The sequence below is a fragment of the Vicugna pacos genome, unplaced genomic scaffold, assembly GCF_048564905.1.
Source record: "Vicugna pacos unplaced genomic scaffold, VicPac4 scaffold_140, whole genome shotgun sequence".
Lineage (NCBI taxonomy): Eukaryota > Metazoa > Chordata > Mammalia > Artiodactyla > Camelidae > Vicugna > Vicugna pacos.
In genome coordinates, this window is record NW_027328820.1 from 91,650 (window position 1) to 112,838 (window position 21,189).

The 21,189-nt window shown below is 46.0% G+C and overlaps 1 protein-coding gene across 1 annotated transcript in view; it reads left to right on the plus strand.

Annotated features, from left to right (window-relative positions):
* LOC140695107 (uncharacterized) overlaps nt 1–19,225 on the plus strand; it is a 78,335-nt gene extending 59,110 nt beyond the window's left edge. The window contains exons 7-8 of the mRNA XM_072958016.1: nt 18,425–18,602; nt 18,801–19,225. Coding sequence (XP_072814117.1) covers nt 18,425–18,602; nt 18,801–18,947 — 325 coding nt within the window. The 3' untranslated portion in view covers nt 18,948–19,225. The remainder of the gene's footprint in view (nt 1–18,424; nt 18,603–18,800) is intronic.
* The last annotated feature ends 1,964 nt before the right edge of the window (nt 19,226–21,189 follow it).

The window sequence follows — 21,189 nt, forward strand, 5'->3', positions numbered from 1 at the left end:
TGCAAATACCCCCACTGGTCTTTCAACCCAGACTGGTGTGGCTGTCATGCCCCATCCCTGTGAATGGCATCGTGTAGCTTCTCCCAAGTGGCCCAAATGACTGACATTGATATGCTTAATTCGTAGGAAATGGTATGTGGCAATAAGAGAAAAAGATAGTAAGAAATTGTTTGGAAAACAAGAAAAAAACCTATTCTTCCCCAGCTGGGGGAGCGTAACCTGTATCACCCACCCTAATCACTGCCTGTCACCTCCTCCCTGAGGATTCTGTGTTCAGAAGCCACTCTGAGCCTTGGGAGAACATTTTTCCTCATGACACTTTTGACTAGGACCCGCGACATCTCTGTCCCTGGTTAACACTCTCTTCAAAGCCGTTTAAATTTTTTGCAGGTTCCTCCACTCTGATGTAAGAATACCCTGTATAACTTCTTGATGCAGCTCCTTAATGAAGATCTTGTGATGGAAACCTAGCCAAAACTGGGATGTATGCACATAGTGACTGCAACTTCAGCACATTGTGAGTTCATAATCAGAGGGGTGGGTGACTCAGGAAAGGCTTTTTTAAGGTAACAAGGGGAAAGTGAAAGGACGCTTGCTGTGTGAGAAAGAAACATCTCGGTCACAGCCAGCAAGACACCTGTGTTCATGATGGGGTGTGGCGAGTGCAGAGTTCTCACAAAGAAAGAAGTGATGTGATGGGAGGGAGGACAGTTGGGTAATTTATTGGGGAGGAAAAAAGTGGGCTGAACATTTCCTGGTTGAACAAGAGGATTGTGACATGACGTGCTTGTATTTTGGAGAGAAGGGTTTTGTGGGGACAGGCCTAGGAGTACGCTGTATGGCTGGGGAGTCAGCACAACAGAGAAACACAGAGAACCGGGCAGACCCCAAGGCCCAAGCTGGGGGAGAGGCTGCCCGCAAATTGGAACCCTGGAAGCTGGTTCTGTCCCTTAGCTGGGGCCTCAGACGTCACTTCACAGCCCAGTCCTGTTGATACAAGAATAAAAAACGTTGGGCATGAGAAGGGCTGTGTCCCAGGCTTTCGTTGAGCCCCTGGGATGTGCCCCACCAGATTTTGTTCTTTGACTTCATGCAGTAAAGAATTCAAGAGCAAGCCAGTGTTGAGTAAAGGTATATATATTCAGACAGATACATTGAAATGCAAGAGAAACGTCACGAGGTGTGGGGGTTTCATGCACAGATTAGAAGTAGGTACACACCCCACAGACAGAAGGTCTGTCTTCTCCAAAGAGGGACAGAGAGTGGTGACCGCGAGGTGGCGCTGTGTTGCTTGTTTTCTTGGGCTTGGTGGTTTCATATGCTAATAAGTAGAAGGACCAGCCTTAGGGCAAGGGGCTAGGATTCCCAGGGAGTTGGCCATTTCCCACCCTTTGACCTTTTGTGGCTATCATTGGGACTGCCATGGTGCCTGGGGCATGTTATTCACCAGGTTACTATTACAATGGATGTTTACTGAATCTCAAGATCTGCTAGAAGTTAAATCTCTTCATCCTGAGCCTCAAGGCCTATTGGGGGTTGAATCCTTCACCATTTTGATGTCAATTGCTGCGGCCTTCCTTGAATGGCTGTGCTCTTCCCCCTTCCATCCTGTATCACTGTGATGACACAAAGACAGCAAAGGCCGGGCCCTAACCGTGCTCCTGCATTTAACGGCAGGAGGTGTGGTGTGGGCTTATGATGACTCTGAGTGGTGAGAAGGATGTTTCAGATTTTCCCACGTGAGACATGGCGACTTACCAGCAGCCTCCCCAGATTTATCTCACGGGCATTATCGCTTGTGTTGTTATGGAAACAAAAGGCCAGCCAAGAAATAAGAATCACACAGAGGGTTGGAGTACTGAGATTTATTACGCTGGCGGGCTCAGAGGGGTTTCTTTTCCAAAGCTCTGAGCACCTCCAAGACGTGCACATGAGGTTTTATAGGGTTAATTACAAGTATGGGGCTAATACCCAATAAGGCTCAAACAACAAAAAGCAAGGAATCAGTACACTGAAGCTTATCAATTTGGAACAGATCACGTTACTGACAACTGTTGACCTTGGATTTTCGGGTTAGCTTATTAGCCCAGTAAACTGACACTAAACTTCATATATACCAGGTAGCCCAGCAAAACTTAGATCAGGAAACCGACACTTATCACACTTTGATTTGTGACTTAGCTTGTTAGGCCAGCTGTGGTTTTCCTTCAGTGTCACTTATCTTTTGAATTTTTCTTTTTTTCTTTTTTTTAATATTTAATCCAAATTTAATATCAGGGTTCTTTGGGAAAGAAATTTCTCTTTTTCTTTTCTTTGGTGATCTTTTAGGGGGGCAGTTAATTAGATGTATTTACCTGTTAGTGGAAGCCCTGGGGCTTCAACCCAGGACCCCGTGCACGCTAAGCACACGCTCTACCACCCGCCCCATCATCTTTTCTTTTTGGTTTCGCTGCCAAGAATCCTACAGCTGAATTTCTAGTCAGCCTTAACACTTGCCCTGACTTCATGGAATCCATTTTTATGAGTTTACTTCCCCCTGGTTTCATTTAAGTATTGAATCTCCATTTTCTCTTCACTCTCCGTTTTGCCTTTTGTTGTTATGGTTGTTAAGCTGTGTTTAACAGAATTGTTTAAATTCTCTTTTAGCAAGAGGCTGAATGTAAATAAATATGTAAGCAAACAGCACAATTAAATGCTTTTATACATTCTGAGCTGTTTAGTAGTAACTTAAAAACCGAATAGAATAGTAAAGTGATAGTATTTTAAAAATATTTTTTAATTTTTCATAAAAATATAGCTGATTTAAAATATGATATTAGTTTCAGGTGTACAATAGATGCTCCATTTATAGTTACTGTAAAGCATTGTCTGTATTCCCTGTGTTGTAAGATACATCCCTCTAGCGTGTTTACATTACACGTTGCAGTTTGTATAAGAAAGTTGGGTAACGCAGACTCTGGAACGTGGCTGTGTATGACTCAGGTTCACGCTCACCCTGCCTGTCAGAGCTCAGGCCTTCACTCCTTTCTGCAGGGGAGCGAGTGGAGGCAGCTCTCATCAGCGCTGTCACCACCCTCTGAGTGGCAGTGACAGCAGTGACTGTGTGTGGACGTGCAAATTGTTTTTCCAAGAGCTTTATATGCGTTTCTGCATTTAATAATTAAAGCCCTCCTGTGAGGAAGCGTTTTAAGTTTTTAATGCATAATACATTTTATTTTGATATTGATAGATTTCAAACCTCTGGAAAATTTACAGGAGTAGTACAATAAACGCTTAGATACAGTTCACTTTAAAGGGCACTATTTGGCTTTCTGTGTCTGGCTTATTTTAGCATAAAGTTTAAAGGTTCATCCATAATTGTAGCCTGAATCAGTACTTTATTCTTTTTGCTTGATAATATCCTTTTCCTTTGTTTTCGTTTTTGGTCTATTTAAAAATATTTTCATTGAAGTCTTGTTAGTTTATAATTTTGTGTTAGTTTCTTGTGTACAGCAAAACACTTCAGCTAAATAGGAACCTACCTGTATTCATTTTCATCCTCTTTTTAAACATAAGTTACTATAAGATATTAAATATATTCTCCTGTGCTATACAGTATAAACTTGCTGTTTATTCTTTACATACTCAGTATCTGCAAATCTTGAACTCCCAGTTTATTCCTTCCCACACCCTCTCCCCACTGGTAACCATAGTTTGGTTTCTATGTCTCTGTGTCTGTTTCTGTTCTGTAGATAAGTTTATTTTTTTGTTTCTTTCTATTTTTTTTTTTTTAGGGTCCACATGTGAGCAATCTCATATGGTATTTTCCTTTCTCTTTCTGGCTTACTTCACTTAGAATGACATTCTCCAGGTCCATTGATGTTGCTGCCAATGTCATTATTTTATTATTATTTTATGGCTGAATAGTAGTCTATTGGACAAATATGCTACAACCTCTTTATCCAGTCATCTCTCAGTGGACATTTCGGTTGCTTCCATGTCTTGATATTGTAAATAGTGCTGCTGTGTACATTGGGGTGTAGGTGTCTTTTTCAATTAGGGTTCCTTCTGGATATATGCCCAGGAGTGGGATTGCTGGGTCATCTGGGAGGTCAATTTTATGTCTTTAGAGGAACATCTATACACTTTTCCACAATGGCTCCACCAAACTGTATCCCCACCACAGTGCAGGTGTGTTCCCAATTCTCCGCAGACTTTCCAGTATTTATTGTCAGTGAACTTCTGAATGATGGCTATTCTGACTGGTGAGAGGTGATACTTGATTGCAGTTTTGATTTGCATTTCTCTGATAATGATATTGAATATTTTTTTATGTGGCTACTGGCCATTTGTACGTCTTCATTGGAGAAAGGTTTCTTTAGGACTTCTGCCAATTTTTGAATTGAATTGTTTGTTTTTCTTTCTTATTAAGTGTAAAAACTGTTTACATATTCTGGGAATTAAGCCCCTAGCAGTTTCATTTATTGTAAATATTTTCTCCCATTCCATAGGTTGGTTGTCTTTTTGTTTTGCTTACTGTTTCCATAGCTGTGCAAAAGCTTGTAAGTTTAATTAGATCCCTCTTGTATATTTTTGGTTGTTTTTCTATTGCTTGAGTAGACTGCTCTAGGAAAACATTGCTGAGATGTATGTCAGATGTTTTGCCTATGGTTGCTTCTAAGAGGTTTATAGTGTCTTGTCTACATGTTTAAGTCTTTAACACATTTTGTATTCATTTTTGTATATTCTGTGAGGGAGTAGTCTAACTTCAATGATTTACATGCAGCTGTTAAGTTTTCCCTACACCATTTGCTGAAGAGGCTGTCTTTACTCCATTGTATGTTCTCACCTCCTTTGTCAAAGTTTCAATGACCAAAAGTTTGTGGGCCTATTCTTGGTAAATGTGTTTATCCGTTCATTGATGGATGGATATTGTTAGTAACTTTTGGCTACTCTGAATGATACTGCTATGAATATTGATGTGAAATTTTTTATGAGAATATGTTTTCATTCTTTTGGCTGTACACTTGCCCCGCCATATCTGTAGTTTCCACTACATGAATCCAGATGGTTGATTGTAAAGGGACTCGAACATCCTTGGATTATGGTATCCAGGGTGTGGGGTTCCTGAAACCAACCCCCCAAGGATATTGAGAGATGACTCTATATGTAGGAGTGGAATTGCTGAGACATATAACTCTAAGCTTTTGAGGAAATACCAGACTTCTCCAAAGAAGCTGCAACATTGTTCCTTTCCCCTGGCCGCATATGAGGTTTCTCTGCCTACTGAACGACATTTGTTATTGTCCATGTTTTGGTTATAACCATCCTAGTGGGTGTAAAATGAGATCTCATTTTGTTTTTGACTTCCCTAGTGATGCTGAGCATCTTTTCATATGATTATTGGCCATTTGTATATCTATTTAAATTCGTGGTAAATTTAAAAATTGGGTGTATTTTTTTGTATTGTTCAGTTGTAAGCATTCGTTATATATCCTGGATACTACTCTCTTATTAGATACATGCTTTGCAAAATTTTTCTTCTATTCTGCACATTGTCCTTTAACTATATTTTTTTAAACATTAAAACAATTTCTTTACAAGGGAGGTAGTTTGATGTAAAGATTTATTTTATTTTTTTGCAAAGCACGCACTCTCTGACTTGAGATACCCTTTTCCCCTGTCATTTCACTTTCTTGATGATGTCCTTTGTAAGAAAAAGGTTTTAGTTTTGATGAAGTCCAGTTTATCTGCTTTTTCCTTCTATCACTTGTGCTCTTGGTTTTGTATCTAGGAAACCAAAGCCTATCCTAGGCCCACAAAGATTTATACTGTGTCTTCTTTTAGAAAGTTTATAGGTTTAATTTTTACATTTCTGTCTGTGATCTATTTTCAATTAATTTTATTTGTTATATAAAATATGGGTGTTCAGATTCCAGATTGATTCTTTTGCCTGCAGATACCCAGCTGTCCCTGAACCATTAGTTGAATAGACTATTCTTTCAATGGAGTGTTTTTGGCCCCCTAGTGGAAAAGTGTCTGTAAATGTAAGTTTTTCCCCGTGGGTTTTTATTGTGTCTCTTAGACTTATTTATCCAAACTTATGCCAGTATCATACTGACTTAGTACTATAGCATTTTAGTACACTTTATAGTGAGTCCTCCAACTTTACTCTTCTTTTTCAAGGTTGTTTTTGCTGTCCTGGGCCCCTTGCACGTCCATGTGAATTTTGGGATCAGTTTTTCAATTTTGCATAGAAGTCAGCTGGAATTTTGATAGGGATTCCACTGAATATATAGTTCACTTTGAGGATTCTTAACATTTTTAATAATATTGTCAATCATTCCATGAAAATGGGATGTCTTCCATATATGTAGATCTTTTAAAATTTATTCTGGTGATACTTCAAAAAGTTCAATGTACAAATCTTGTAAATTTTTGTTAAATGTATCTCTCACTTTATTTTCAATGCTGTTGTAAATGGAAAGGCTGAATTTCTTATGGGTGGGACTATGTATCAATCTTCTTATTTGTAGAATTCCTTCACAACAAATACCCTTGGTATATATTTGCTACATAAATCTATCCACAACTATTCCCCGCCCCGTGTTATAAGAAACCAAGACCCAAGGTAAGCTACTTGAAAACACCTATGTGGAAGTGAGAAATGAGACCCTTGGGTGGGTCTTTGTGCAGATGATACTGAGAGCTTATTCTGAATGGCTTCTTCTTAATTACTTTTAAACAACCCTTTCAGTGTATTTAGTCAGATACATTAAGATTATGCCCTTTTGATGTGCGGAGTAGCTAAGACTATAATTTTCAAATAAATTCTAGTGAGAGTGTTGTACTTGAAACCTAATTTGCATCAATCTTTGAAGATTTATGTTTCAGGAGCTTTGACTAAAGAACAACTGTCTTTATTCTATAATGAGAACTAAATGCTCAAGCAACATGTAAGAGTTTGAGCAAACTGCCCCCGCCCCGTAGTGCTGGGTGGCTGCAGCTGTAACTGGAGTCAGCACTTACCTCTCCCAGTATGCTTGTGCTGATCTGCTCAAAGTGGTTCGTCCAACAGTTTGTCAGTAGTCTGTTGGACAAAGTCATAAAACATTGATTGAAGGTTGCTAGAATGCAATATATTCTTATTAATATTAAGTAAGCACATATTGAATGCTTACTGTATGATGGAATTGTCCCTCAGCCTCACATGAATATTATTTCTCTTGAAACCTCACATATTTCCTTGTTATTCTCACTTTACAGATAAGGAGACTGAGAATTAGGTCTTCTCTCTTTTGGGAGGAGCTCATTATTAATGATGGGCAGTTGTAAGGAAAAAGATATTGATTCATCATGAGAAAACATTTTTGTGAGAGTCAGCAATGAAGAAGATGAACACTGAAGAAGGTGATCATTGTTCGAGTGAGACAAGCCCTGGGTTGTGCGGAGTCAGCATCCCTGTCCTAGACACGGCACGTGTAGAGCTGCGTGGTGGGTGAGGCGGCGCGGCCGTGCAGGGAAAGCGGATGCTGGGGCCTTAGGCTGTGCTCAGGCCTGGTTGGGCTTTCTCCTAAGGGGAGTGAACCATCATTGACAGATTTTAAGTAGGAGAGTGGGGTGCTCTCATAGTTCATATTTGTCTTCTAGAATCTTTGGAAACATTTAGAAGGCTTGGCAGGAGATGATGTGATGAGTCAGAGTAGGGTGGCTGCGAGGTGTAGCAGTGTCCAATTTTCAAGTGGTTTTCAGGCCCAGGCTTGTGGCTTAGTAGCCGTGTCAGTTTGAAGGACGCACGCAAGGAAGTGAAACAATTTATCTAATCAATTGAAGCAGTGATGTACCCAACTCCCAGGACTATTGTGGAGATCCAGTGAGATACACTGTGCAGTGTGCAGTGTGGTCTGCAGCAGAGAGTCAGTGCTGAGTGAGTGCCAGTGAGTATCTGGTAGGTCAGTTGAGGGTAGTGGGACTCGGAGTCTGAGGATATCTGGTCCCTGAAGGAGGGGTCCATTCACATCTGTGAGTGATGGGCCTGAGTTGGGAGACGCAAGGAGACCTTACCCCCCGACCAGGGGCCCTGGTAAGGACGGCTATGGGAGGAACACCGTGAAGTCAACTCTTTGCATGTGGAGTTGGAGCTGCCTTTGAGACAACTAACTGCAGTGTCACGAGCTTAAAGAGGAGATCTGGGCCCAGGTTGTGCATTTTCCTAAAATCTCAACTCCTAAGGACGCTGAATTATTGATCACTGAACGTGAAGTCATACTTTAAAGGACAAACGAAAAGTAGTATTATCCCTGTCATCAAAGCTCACGTCTATTTATTCATCACTCACTTTGCTAATTGTGTACTTACAGAGCTCACTTCACCGTCCTCCCGTGGGCTCAGGCTCCACAGAAAAGAGCTGGTGAGACTCCCTCTTTTCTAGAATAAGACACATTTAGCTTGTAGCCTTCTGTACCTCGCCAGACTTAGGATATTAGTTTGTTGGTTTAATTGTATTTTCTGTTGGCCATGTCCTGACAGGAGAGAAATTTTACCTCATGGTCATGTTTCAATTAGCTGTTACTGAGAATTGCTGATCTGATACATAGTGTATGTATTATATTAACTTTGTAGAGTAGTTATCATTTTTCTGTCTTTGCCCGTTAATTTGTTTGCCCCTTCAGTGTTCTATTCTTTTTGGGGCCTTATTTTTTTTTTAATTAAAAAATGTCTGTTAGCAGTTAAAAAAAAAAGCAAAGAAAAAATGCACATGAGAACTAAATTTAGAAAATGTCTAGTGTGTTTTCTGTCTTGGCAATGGAGGGTTCTAGAAACTCCTGAAAACCTTCATTACACAAGTTCCTTAAAACGCTGATTGAGAAATAAAACCTTCCTTCCTCATCTTTCAAGCTGCACAACTCATTGTCAAGAAAGTGAGGGAAAATTCTCAGAAGCCAAGACAAACGAGAAAGCAGGGTTTCTGAGAGATACGTGAGCGTTAGAAGCCGTGGTGTGCTGGTGGGCTCCTGAACTGATTTTCAGTTGCCTTGACAGGAGGGAAGCAGGTGAGCCCCAGACCTCTCACACTAGGAGTTGGATGGGTGATCATAAAATGGGCCAAGCCCATCCTGAGAATCTTGGTTTACTAAAGGGTGAAATAGGAAAAAAAATTCCTCAAGACAAGAAAGTAAGAAAAGTCAATTTTGGTGGAAGAGGGGAAAAATAACAAATCCAAATTAAGGATATAGTTTAAAGCTGTTCTGGCATGAGAGTGACCACAAACTCCTGGCAGAAAACCACAGCTACTCCTTGATTGATAAGTTGTGTTTTGAATGAATCAGTGAACAGCAATTCCGAAAAAGGCCTCCAGAGTCTTGTGGATCAAGATACTGGACAGCAAACACCTCTCTTCCAAGGTCTCATTCAAATAACCAGAAAGGTTTTAAAGGAAACTAACAATAATCTGAGTTGTATTTATTGACATTACTATATGCTAAGAATTCAGAGGTGACTATGGAGTTGTCTCCTCTTTTATGGACCTTATTTTCTCTTTGGGGAGAAAAATGACATAGTTGGGTATCTTGGTGGAGGGAGGTGTTAGTCTGTTGCAATTAGCCAGGAGAGGAGATTAAGAAAACAGTGAAGGGTGGGTGAACTTTTTAGCTGAGGACAGTCTTGTTCACTTGGCTTTTAATTGCAGGCTCAATGAGCTGTCACTGGAGGGAATAGATCTTACGGAAGATGGACATAGCTCAAGCCTCTTTGGAATGGACAAGTGAACCTGGAAAAAGACAGTCAAATCTGTGCAGACATTAAAGTTCACTTGAACGTGCTCCATCCCTGAGCCAAAGATAGGACAAATATGCAGCAATTCTTGAGGACAGAAGAGTGGTTTTTAAGGTTCTCCAAGAATGAATCCCATGGAACCGAGATGGCCAGTTGTCAAACTGAGACTTTGTTCTTTGGACGGTGTACCCAGCAAGGGTATTGGCCTTTTATATGTTTCCATTTGTCTTTAATACATGTCTGTTGATGAGGGCATGGGCACAAATGTTTGACACCTTGTCGAGGCGATTTTGGATACCTGCCTAGAAGCACGGGCACAGTTGCGGCTGCTTCATACATCTTGCAGCCCATCCCTTTCCCCGGCTCCGGGATCACGGCAGAGTGATTCCTTGTTGACCTGTCCGTTTCCTCTGTGACATCATAACCCATGAAAAGACCGGAGGATATTAACTTGGCTTTGTTAAATTCAAAGAAACAGATCAAATATGAAGTCAGATTTGTTCTTTCCTATTTCAGTAGTACCATGGAGACGGCAGTTTGGGCAGCTTTTTGTAGTGTCCTGGAGGCTTTCTCTCTCAGCTTCTGGGCGCCTCTGTTGAAAACACTTCATAGCTCTCTGGCCTGCTGGAAAAGCACTCTGCCTGTTTTGCCCTGAAGATGTGTTCTGTTTATAAACTCATCTCTACTCCTTGGAAAACAACTCAAGAAAAACTCGGTTGGTTTTCCACCAGCCATGGGCAGGGGTGAGGTAAACCGTGTTATTATTTCATAAAATAATAGTAATAATAGTAATAGTAATATTAGTAGTAGTTGTAGTAATAGTAATAATAATAATAATAATAATAATAATATTAATAGAAGTCTTAAAACAGGACAGAGCACATTGGAGAGAGTCAAAAAATGCTTTCTGGCTTAAATCAAAAGTGATGACTAGTGATTCCATGGCTGCTGTATTTGCTAAGCTAATTACTCCTTTGCTCCATTACACATTTGTTTTATCTGAAAAAGAAATACAAGGAAATGGTTTAAAAAAAACTCAGAGAACAAAAATACACAAGTGAAAGATGTTTTCCCTCATCCTCTGTTCTTTCAGCCCTCTCTGGAGATGCCTCTGTTTACTATCCTTTGGGTGCTTTTCCAGATATGCTTTGCACATTCCCACCTATGTATGTAAATTCCTTTAAAATTTTAGTTATTTTTAACTTAAAGGGGTTTAAATCCTCAAGTGGCATCTGGCCGGGTAATATAACAGAACAAATCTGACTCCATATTAGATTTGTTCCTTTGAATTTAACCCTATGCTCTGTCACCTAGGCTTCATCTTGCTTGTAAAACAATGTTGCCTAGAGCCTGAAATAAACAGGAGACCCTATTCTGAAGGCTCTGACCTTTAAGGATATTTAACACTTTTTCATTCATTAAAAGATAGCAAATTGCAGAATAGAAAATAACGTTTCTTTTGTTGGAGGTTTACAGGGATCTGACCCACGCAGATAGCTGCAAGAAGAAAGGATTCTAACAAGAAGGAATTCCTACACTAAGAAGTTTGCACTAACCAAGCACATAGGAAAGGAGCCTGAATTGTGACTTGGGGAGATGGTTTTCCAGGACATTAGTTTGCCATCTAGGTCTACAGAAACTTGCTATTCCATGCCCCAACATCTGGTCTCCCAACTTATTGGCCTGTCCTGCACTGAGGAGAATTAATTTCGACTTGGTAACACTCCTATCTACCTAGAAAGCTGGGCACTGGAGCTGAGTGTTATGGAAACAGGCCAGCCAAGACAAAAGCACCAATCGGAGTGTTGGAGTACTCAGAATTATTATGCCGGTGGGCTCAGAGGGGCTTCGGCTCCGAAGTTTTGAGTACCTCCAAGACGTGCACATGAGGTTTTAAAGGCTTAGTTACAAGTAAGGGGGGATTAGCCAATAAGGCTCAAAGAACAAAAAGCAAGGAATAAGTACACTGGAGCTTATCAATTTGTAACAGATCACATTACTGACACTTGTTGAGCTTGGAATTACGAGTTAGGTTGTTAGGCCAATAAACTGACACTAAACTTCAGATTTACGAGATAGCCCAGCAGAATTTAGATCAGTAAACTGACACTTATCACACTTAGATTTGTGACTTAGCTTGTTAGCCCAGCTGGACTTTTCCTTCACATGAGGACAGCTCTCCCACACCCAGGGAACTACTGTGAGCCCTTGATGTTTCCACTAGGGTGGGGTATGGTTTACCCAGGAGGGATGGGGACTATGCACCAACACTCAGGCAGTCTGCTCTGTCTGGGGCTCTGATCTTGTACCATCCCGCTCCCCGCCAGCCCAACACCTGGGACAGTGGAGCTAAGGCAGAGATCCTGCCTGCCTGTTTCCCAGCGTGTAAAAGGGGAATATGTGCTCTTCCCAAGGTAGTTCTGAGCGACAACACCTGCGGGTGCTTGGTTCTCAGAGCAACAGAAAACCCAGCTCCGCGTGGGGGCAACGGGTGTGATCTCCCTAGGGTTTCTGCAGAAGCATCGGACGGAGGGTTGGATCACGGTGGTAAAATTGAGCTGCGGGGCTTGAAGGGTAACAGAAGGGTACAGAGGCAGGTCTGCCGCCTAGGGGTGCCCCAGAGGTAAAGCTTTTTTTCTCCAACTCCTCTAAGACCCTCCCTTCTCCAGATCCCTTCCTTCTCTCTGCTCATCCTGTCCATCTGTATCCCTCCAATTTTCCCGTCCTCTCCACCCGCTCCCATCTTCTCCCTCCCTCGCTGTCCCACCTTCTCTCACAGAACCCAGAGAGGATCGCTGGCCCTCCTGCGCATGCGCAGTCAGTGCCAAGTGGTCCGCTGGTTGGGAGCTCCATATCCGAGCCGGGGATCGGGCCCAAAGGCTTCTCAACTACGTCGCCCGGTAGGCCTTTGGTTCCTGCCTGGGGTCGGGGCCTCTGACTGTGGAAGTGCAAGGTGGGGGGCTCCTGGGAAAGGGGTCAGGCGGCTGCGGGAGGGCGGTCCGCCTGTCACAGACCCCAAGGGCGCTAGTCAGCCCGTGTTCAGATGAATTGCTCAGGCCAGACCCCTCTGCCAGCGCCACCTGCCCCGGCGTCCCGGCCACAGTGTCCAGGGCCTGGTGTACACCTGCCATCTCTCACCCAGCCGGGATCCCCTCAGTCCGCGGCTGGCGTCCCCTTCCCCTCTCCCTCCCGCTAGTCCTCTCCTCCCGGGCTTCCTCTTCTCGTCCGGCGGCCCGTCCCCGCCCCTGGGCGGGCTGTGTCCCGGGCGGGCGGGGTCTGCGGACCCGGACGGGGGCGGGCGCCTGGGACTGTGGCTGGGGCTGTCCTCCGAGCGAGGCTGCAGCCCGCGTCCCCCTCCCCGCATTCCCTGCCCCGCGACCCCGGGGCTGCCCTGCTCTCCCTTTCCCGCTCCCTGAGGACCAGCTCTGTGGCGTGGGCGCTGCTACCTGGGCTGAAAGCCTCCGGCTCTAACGCCCAGCTTCTCCTGGTGGAGTCGGGAAAAGGGAGCGTCACTGCTAAGCGAGGTTCTGTCTCCCCCCTCCATGTTTCTGCCTCAGGTAAGTACCTTGAACACTTTCAGGTGTTATGATGGCGGTGCTTGTTGATGTCACGTGTTTTTATAGTGAGAGGGATTGCAGTGGTGAAAGCAGGGCTTGGTTCTGTTAAAAATGTGCTGAAGGCATGAGGCTGTGACATCCTCCTTCCTTCCCTCTCCCAGGGTGAAAGGAGTGATCCTCGATTTTCAAAAGATAGTTACAGTCCCTAACTAGCCCAGCCCAGCTATTGTGTGTTAACAGGAACAGCACCACCAGAGGCCTTGGAGACCCAGGCATATTGCAGTCCTAAAGTGCTCCTGGCATAGTTTGGCTTGTTTAGGTTTTTTGTTTTTCTTAAATTGTGGGACAGACTAGTGTATAAACTGAAAAATAATTGTCAAGAAATAATTTTCATAGGACAGTTTTATTGTGATATAGTTCACAAACCATGAATTCCATCCATTTAAATGGTACAATTCAGCAGCTTTTTGCATATTCACAGTGGTGCATCCATTATTATTCCAGAACGTTTTCATCACTTCAGAAAGAGCAGTGGAAATGAATGACCTATCCACCCCTCCCAAGTGGTGGTTCTAAAGAAATTTCTTGGCTATTCCTGACCATAAATTAACTTGTTATATTCCAAGAAAAATCTGGTAGGAATTCTAACCAGAATTGAAATGAATCTGTCTATCAAAACAGGAAGAATTTATAACTTTATGGCATAAACTTCTTCTACCCATGAATATATCTGGGACCCTATCTTTTCATCTGACCAGAGCCTGGCCCATGTGAAGTTCTCACTACTTTTTGGGCTTGTGAATGATGAGATTCTATACATCGTTAGTTGCAACTGTAGCCTTTCACAGAAGAGAAAAGTAACCTCAGTGAAGCAAGTGACTCTCTGATGGTCAGAAAGAATGACAGCCAGTGCTGGAGTGATCCAGTGGACTTGGTGTTTGCAGCTAGATTTCTCGACCACCTACAGTTAAGGGGATTAGAGAGTTCTTTTATTTTTTCTTAATGGCGTTGCATTTATTTTTACTTATTTTTTAAAATTATTTTTTATTTAAGTGTAGTCAATTTACAATGTTATTTTCAAGTGTGCAGCAGAGATTCAGTTATAAACATATGCATATGTATATATATATGTTTTAGATTGTTTTTAGTATAAATCACTACAAGAAATTGAATATAGTTCCCTGTGTTATATAGCAGGTCCTTGTCATTTATTTTATATTTACTAATTTGTATCTGTTAATCCCCCCTTTCCTGCCTGCTAAACACAGTTTGCATTCTATGTCCATGTGTCCATTACTAGGAGCACCGTTTTTCCTAGTAATATATGCTCTTTTGCTGCTTTCAGTTTCAGTAATTCCATCTTATCTGTGGGCGCTTTTCTTCTGGTGGCCTTAATGTGGTTTGCACACGTGGTAATAGAGATCTGTATTTGGGAGAACCCCAGGCCTCGTGTAGTCCCTGGTACAGAGTGCCCACTGAATTGATGCTTGAACTGGGAAAAAAGCACAGTAAATGTTGGAATTTCCACTATGGTTGAGAATTCTATAACCTCTTTTGACAAACTTAATATTGGCTGCACCCATTCTGGGTAATTTGGTGGAAATTCATGTTATGGTGGTGAAGAGACGGGGCCTTGTATGCTTCTTCTCTTTCTGTTTTCTAACACTCATTCTCCTGGGCCTTCCAGATCCTCCCCTAGAAGTGCCAGGTCTGGCTTGGTGCTGCACTGAGGCAATATTTGTTAATAAGGCCCTTTCCTCATCTCTTCTGAGCCTCCGGTTTTTTCTCTGCACAATGAGGGCTTAGACTAGATAACTACTTTTCAGTTTCTTTTAAAGCCATGTTTCCTTTGAGAAACAGAAAATGCAAATCTCTCCTCTCAAACCAACCCTTTAGATTTTGAAAAGTCCTCCAAGGAGTGACATAGCTCTTTGTGGAAAATGAATGTGATTGTGATTCCAGGTGACACAGAAAAGACTCTTCAGAGATTGATTGCAGGGAGAGGGCAGGAAAGGGGCAGTATGTCACACTTTCTAGTGTGAGCACTGGAGCAGGGGCTTGGATTTAAATACGGTGTCTGACGTGGCCTCTCTCTAATCTTGTAGAATGTGATAAACTTCTCTACCTCAGTTTCTTGATGTGTCAAGTTGGGGTGATAATATTTTAAGGCTTTTGTGAAACATTATGCACATAAGCCATTTGTGTATGGGTAGAAACAAGACCTGCTAGGGATTCAGGGATTTGTTTAAAAAAAAAAATCTTGTCCATAGCACTCTGTCTGTATGTATTTAGTAGTTCCTGAAGGGTGAGGGTGAGTCTAAAGTCCATCGTGGGACAGGTGGCCCATGGTAATCTGTGCCCCTGAATGCCCCCTCCTCCCCAGTCCTCTTCCTCAGTCCAGGATGAAGTTCCCTAGTAGATTTACTCAGAGGTCTTGTGAAAATGGCTATTCATTTTATTGTTTCACCAAGAAGGGCTGCCATCATGACCTCAGCCCTCCCCGGCCGCCACACCTACCCGGATCCCACCCCGGTCCATGTCCACTGGCCCCGCCAACGGCGCTGCCGTACGTTTACCGTCTGTGAGACGCCGCCCCAGAAAGGATGTCGGCCGCCGACTGACGCGGCCAGAACTAGTGGCCCGGCCAAGCAGGCCGCCATCCCCAGCAGCAAACACCGCCATGGTCCCGGGCAGCTGCACACTTCCGGAGCCCGCTGCCTGCCCCAGAAGCGCACGCCAGCCCTCGAGGAGCGCGGCGTCTTTATCCATGGCAACGCCGCGGGGCCCTCCCCTAGCGCTTGCGTCTGCGTCCTCCCGAGGCTAGACGTGCAAGGGCAGAACTTTCGGAGCCAATGGGAGCAAGGGCGCGGCCAGGACGGGGGTGGGGGGAGGCTTATGGGGCAGCTGGGCGGGGCCGGGGCGGGCGGGGCTGCGCGGAGGTCCTCAGCTGCAGGTGGCACCGGCCGGAGGCTGGGGCAATGCTGCCAACAGTGGGCGCGGCGGCGGGGCAGCGGGGCGGGGGCACCCTCACCTGTCTGTGTGCGGGGCTCAGCCTGGGCTCCGCGGCCTCCGCTTGCACCGGAAGTGGACCCAGGCTACCTGTGGGCAAGATAGAGGACTGAGCCCAGGCAGGCACGGCTGGCCAGGTAGGGCACCTGAAGTGCAGATCCGCCAGGCCGGCTGCCGGCCTTGAATACGCGCTGCTAGGCAGTTTCCAAGAAGACGGGATCTGTCCCAAGAGGGGAGGTAGGGCAGGGTACCAGATGCCTGGTTGGGTGCGGTCTTACAGGAGAGCCACGTTGAGAGGGTGCAGAGCAGCCCCTGTGTTGGCGGGGCTAGGAATTTGGGGTATAGGGTGGGGATGATGTGTGCCATTCCCTGTGGTCTCCCAAAGAACTCGCACCCCCAAGCAAAGGACCCTGCTCCCTCCACCCTTCACTGCATCCCCTGCCTTCCCCATCACCACCGCCCCTGCCCCCGGAGTGTCCCATGACCTCTCCCCACACCAGGCACCGTCCCTGTTACAGGTACTTATCTCCTGGTGGTTCCAGCCCAAGGGTGGGGGCTGTATCTAACCAGTTAGGATGCCTGGAGCCTTTGTATGAAACCTCAGACTATAATGCAGGCGTGCACAGAGGCCCCTCAAACAGGATTCCCTGCATTCCCTCCCCACCACGCACCCACAGCGCAGCTGCCACACCAGGCCAAGCCTGCAGGAGGACCGCTGTTCCCTCTCCTCCTGTCCCTGATCAAGAGTGCACCGCCCACACTGCTGGGTATTTAGTGGGCCTTAGAAGAGCAGCTGGTATTTTCATGGACAAATATTTGCTCTTTTGGGAAGAGTTGAGTGCAAAGGGATGTAGGGTATGCCTTTTCTGTTGTCCTGGAACTGGTGACTAGGATGCAAACTTAAGTCAAAGCAGTTTTTAGAGAGAGCCGCAATATATCTTACCCAAAGATCACTGTTCCCCTACAAAGGCAACACCACCTGGCGGGTGGGGTCCTGGTCCCTCTTTCTGGAGGTTGGGCTTTGCACCCTCCAGCTGGGACACAGCCCGAAACAGCTCTGAACACGCTCCAACAGGCTTTCCCAGCACAAACTGCCTTTATTTTGAATCTGGCTGAAGGAAGAGGCTGAGAAATCTGGGTAAATCTTCCTGGGTGTAACCATGCCTTTTGTGCTGAATGAAAGAGCGGCTCTCCACATGCTAACAGCTTAGAACTGAATGTGTGTCGAAGCCTTCATGCATGTAGCATGTTGGGAACAGCGTTTCATGGTGAGGGGAACTCTATAACTTACATGTGTATGGGGAAGCCCTCACTCCAACAGGGTTTTCCTGCACAAACTGCCTTTATTTCGAAATTGGCTCTTGCTGAGAAATCTTGGTAAGTGTTCTTAAGTGTAGCCATGCCCATTATGCAGGATGAAAGAGCGGCTCTACACTTTTTCACATCTCAGAAATGAATGTGTGTTGAAGCCGTCATTCATGTAGCGTGTTGGGAACACAGAATTTAGTGGTGAGAACTATGTAAATTACATGTCTATGATGAAGCACTCTCTCGAGCCGGGTATTCCAGTGCATACTGCCTTTATTTCGAAACTGGCTTCTCAGAAGCCTGTGGTCTCCACTGCAGGTCTGTCTCCAAACCCAGGGCCAGCATGGTAACTCTGCTCCCCCTGTCTATTCTGGAAGTTCTAGGTGTCCTCCATGGCCCTTCCACCATTATGTTTTTGGAAAACCCCGCAGATGGAATGGGCCTGAGAACAGGAGAGCTGGATGCCAGAAGCCACTGCCCAGTGTGAGGCTCCTGGGAGGGGCATCTCCTCTCCGTGGGCTCTGATCTAACCTCCCCTCTCCCCCACCCCCACCCCTCTCCTCCTGCATTTCCTGATTGATCCCTGGATAATGGTCCATACCAGGAATGACCTGGGAGAGGTTTTATGAGTCTTTAAGTGGAAAAAAAAAAGAAATCTTTAGACAAGTTACTGAAAGTAACTTCCAGCTTTACCGGGAAAGACCTCATTCCAATGTTTAAGGCTAGTTGACAGGGTGTCAAATTGCTTAACCACTCACATCTGAGCAAGTGCTACCTCTCTCTCCAGCTGCCCGCAGCATCCACCTGTGGCAACTTGGCCAAAAGAAGGCAAGAAAGCTCTTTCCCCTCGCCAGCACCAGCGTGGCTTTGGAGTCAGTGGAGGCTGAGAGAAAGAGCCCCGCCCTGAGGTTTGAGGGGCCTCCAGCCACAGCCAGAGGAGCGGGGGTTTTCAGAGTGGCCCAGCAGGGAAACCAGGCAAGGCCACCTGGCCCAAGTCTTCCCTGCCCAGAGAGCCCCATGAACTGCTTTGGGCCACACTCCCCGTTTGGGCCCCCTGCAAAAAGATACCACGGGAGCCACACCTGAGAATGCAGAAGGACAGCCCTTTAGCCTGGGGTCCCAGCAGGTGTGTCCTGTGAGACCTGTGGCCACATAAGTTCCTTGTCTCTCCAGGTCACTGAAGGGACTGTGCTGGGCATCTTGGTGGTCAGGGACATGGGAACACCTCTAAACTCTGAAGAAGGACAGAGAGACTCTTCCTGGAAGCAAGGATTCCAGGGAGACACCTTGCCCAGAACTGGGGGACTGTGTCCTGAGTAGACCCCTGGGAGGCAATGTGGGGCTGTGGGGTCCTCTTCTGAGAAGGGAGCAGGTGAGTTTTCCGGGGGTGGGGTCCTGCTTTGTCCAGATATGTCCTTGTGTAAGACTCATTTACAAACACCTCCAAGTCCACCTAGGGGTGGCCCCAGAGGTGGGGGTAGAGGAGGAGAGTGAAGGGTGCAGACTTAGGGCCCCCTGAGCCACCCAGGGAGCCAAGGGTCAGTGGGAACATCTTGGGAGTCTAGTGCAGGGGTGGAGGACGAGCACTAAGAACATGCCAAGTCATGCAATAAAGTGACCCGTGACCACGAGACACAGGTGGCCGTACACCAAAAGAGGCAGATAGAAATTTAGACCCAGGATCTGAGAACCTTGAGAGGGGCTGGAGGGTCCCAGGAACCCTCAGGAACAGCTCTTCTAGGGGCACAGACATCCCAATACACACATTTCTCATGGAAGCTTTTTGGGGTGCAGAGTGAGTTACCAGGATCCTGAACTTAGTATGGAATCACGGTTCCTGGCAATAAATTGCTGTCATTTGTCCCTGGACATGCACAGGGGAGCTGACTGCTGTGGGGGTCACTGCAGGACTAGAATCTTCTGGTGTCTGCTCTGTGACCACAGAAACCCAGGGGGATTTCTCAACAGGAGAACCTGGAGACCATGCCTGCAAGGACCACCCTCATGGGATGGCCAAGGAGCTCGTGGTACCCAGGTCACCAAGTGACGAAGTTGTGAGGTTGCCTGGGGAATCGTGGGGGCATGTAGATTTCTGAGGTCAGCACGTGGGCCCAGCACTGCTGGATGGTCTGCACAAAGAGGGGCCTGCCCTCCTGATGATGGCTCTTAACACCTGCAGGGAAACTGCTCCCAGGGCTCCTGGAGGTCCATATTGAGAGTGTCCTGCCAGCCTTGTGGGGTCACCTTCCCCTGATGCAGAAGCAGACCTCTCTCCCTTGAGGCCCAGGGGACACCTGGCTCAGGTGCCACCTGTGTGCCCTGGACACGCAGAGCCCCAGAGCTCTGGCACAGCCTGGGGTGTGGTGGTGTCCGGGCAAGAAAGGCCCTGGGAAGGGGGTCATTCAAGGGCAGAGGCCACTCTGCAGGGATGCTGGACCTGGCAGCAATGCACTGCTTCAGTACTCCCTTGGGTTGGGTCTCCAACCTGTGGGATGGAAGGGCCACTCCTTCCTGTGTTGCAGTCGGGGGAACTAGATCCATCGTCAAGGTCAGCCCTGAAAATGGAGGCTGCGCTACCTCCATTCCTGGAAAGAAAATCAGTCCCCTCCAGTCCAGGTGATTCAGAAAGTCATTCAGCAATGTTCGGGGCCCCCACTTTAGGCTTTGAATTAGAGCTGAGCGGCTTAGGAGGCCAGATCCCTGACCGTGGCTCCAGGAGCAGGTTTTCTGCTGGGGGACAGGATCCTCACAAACACCTGTGTCTTTGTGGGACACTCCCCTCTGACAAGCTGGGAGGCAGGGTGCAGTTGTGGGAAATCGTGTTTACATGAGCAGAGGGCCACCATGTGGTGGGGGCACAGGAGACTGTGAGAATGAGTCCCACAGCCTTTCTGGAATCAAAAAACTGGCAAATGTGAAAAAGTGCATAATTTGTTTTATTGAACAGGCTGCTTATGTACGTTTGGAGGACCAGGTTCAATGACTCAGCATCCCTCCAGGACAATAGCCTCAAGAGAAGAACAGACAGAGCAGGAGGAGATCTGGAGTTTCTCCCAGGAATGAGGTGGAACAGGGATTTCTGCAGATTTGCAAGGAGTCCCCGACCACTGAGCATGGGGTTACAGCCCCACGAGCCCCTGTCATGTTTGGCTTGGGCTCTGGTTCTGGCCTGCTCATGTATTCTTCCAGCAGAGTTCCAGAAACTCAGAGGGTGGACTTAGAGGGGCTGCGTTTGGAACCTAGTGAGGAGTTGGAGGGTCCTTTATATTGAGTCCCTTCATCCTAATCACCGTAGCTGAAGCCCAACACCCCCCAGGCCCCCATGGTTGCCGTGGAGGGAGAACAAGCCTGGCAGGCGACCTAGGGGTCCCACTACTGTGTCCTTCCCTTGTCTTCTTTCCCTTTCACCCCGGAAGGTGTGATTGTCTCGTGTCATGGTGGCCTCCACAATGTCCCTCCCAGTAATCTCTCTTCTCCATCAGGTGGGGTTCCCAACCCCGCTCAGCCTTCTCTGCATGGATGCTGAAGGACCAGGCCCACCTGAAGTTCTGAGCTCGAGCAG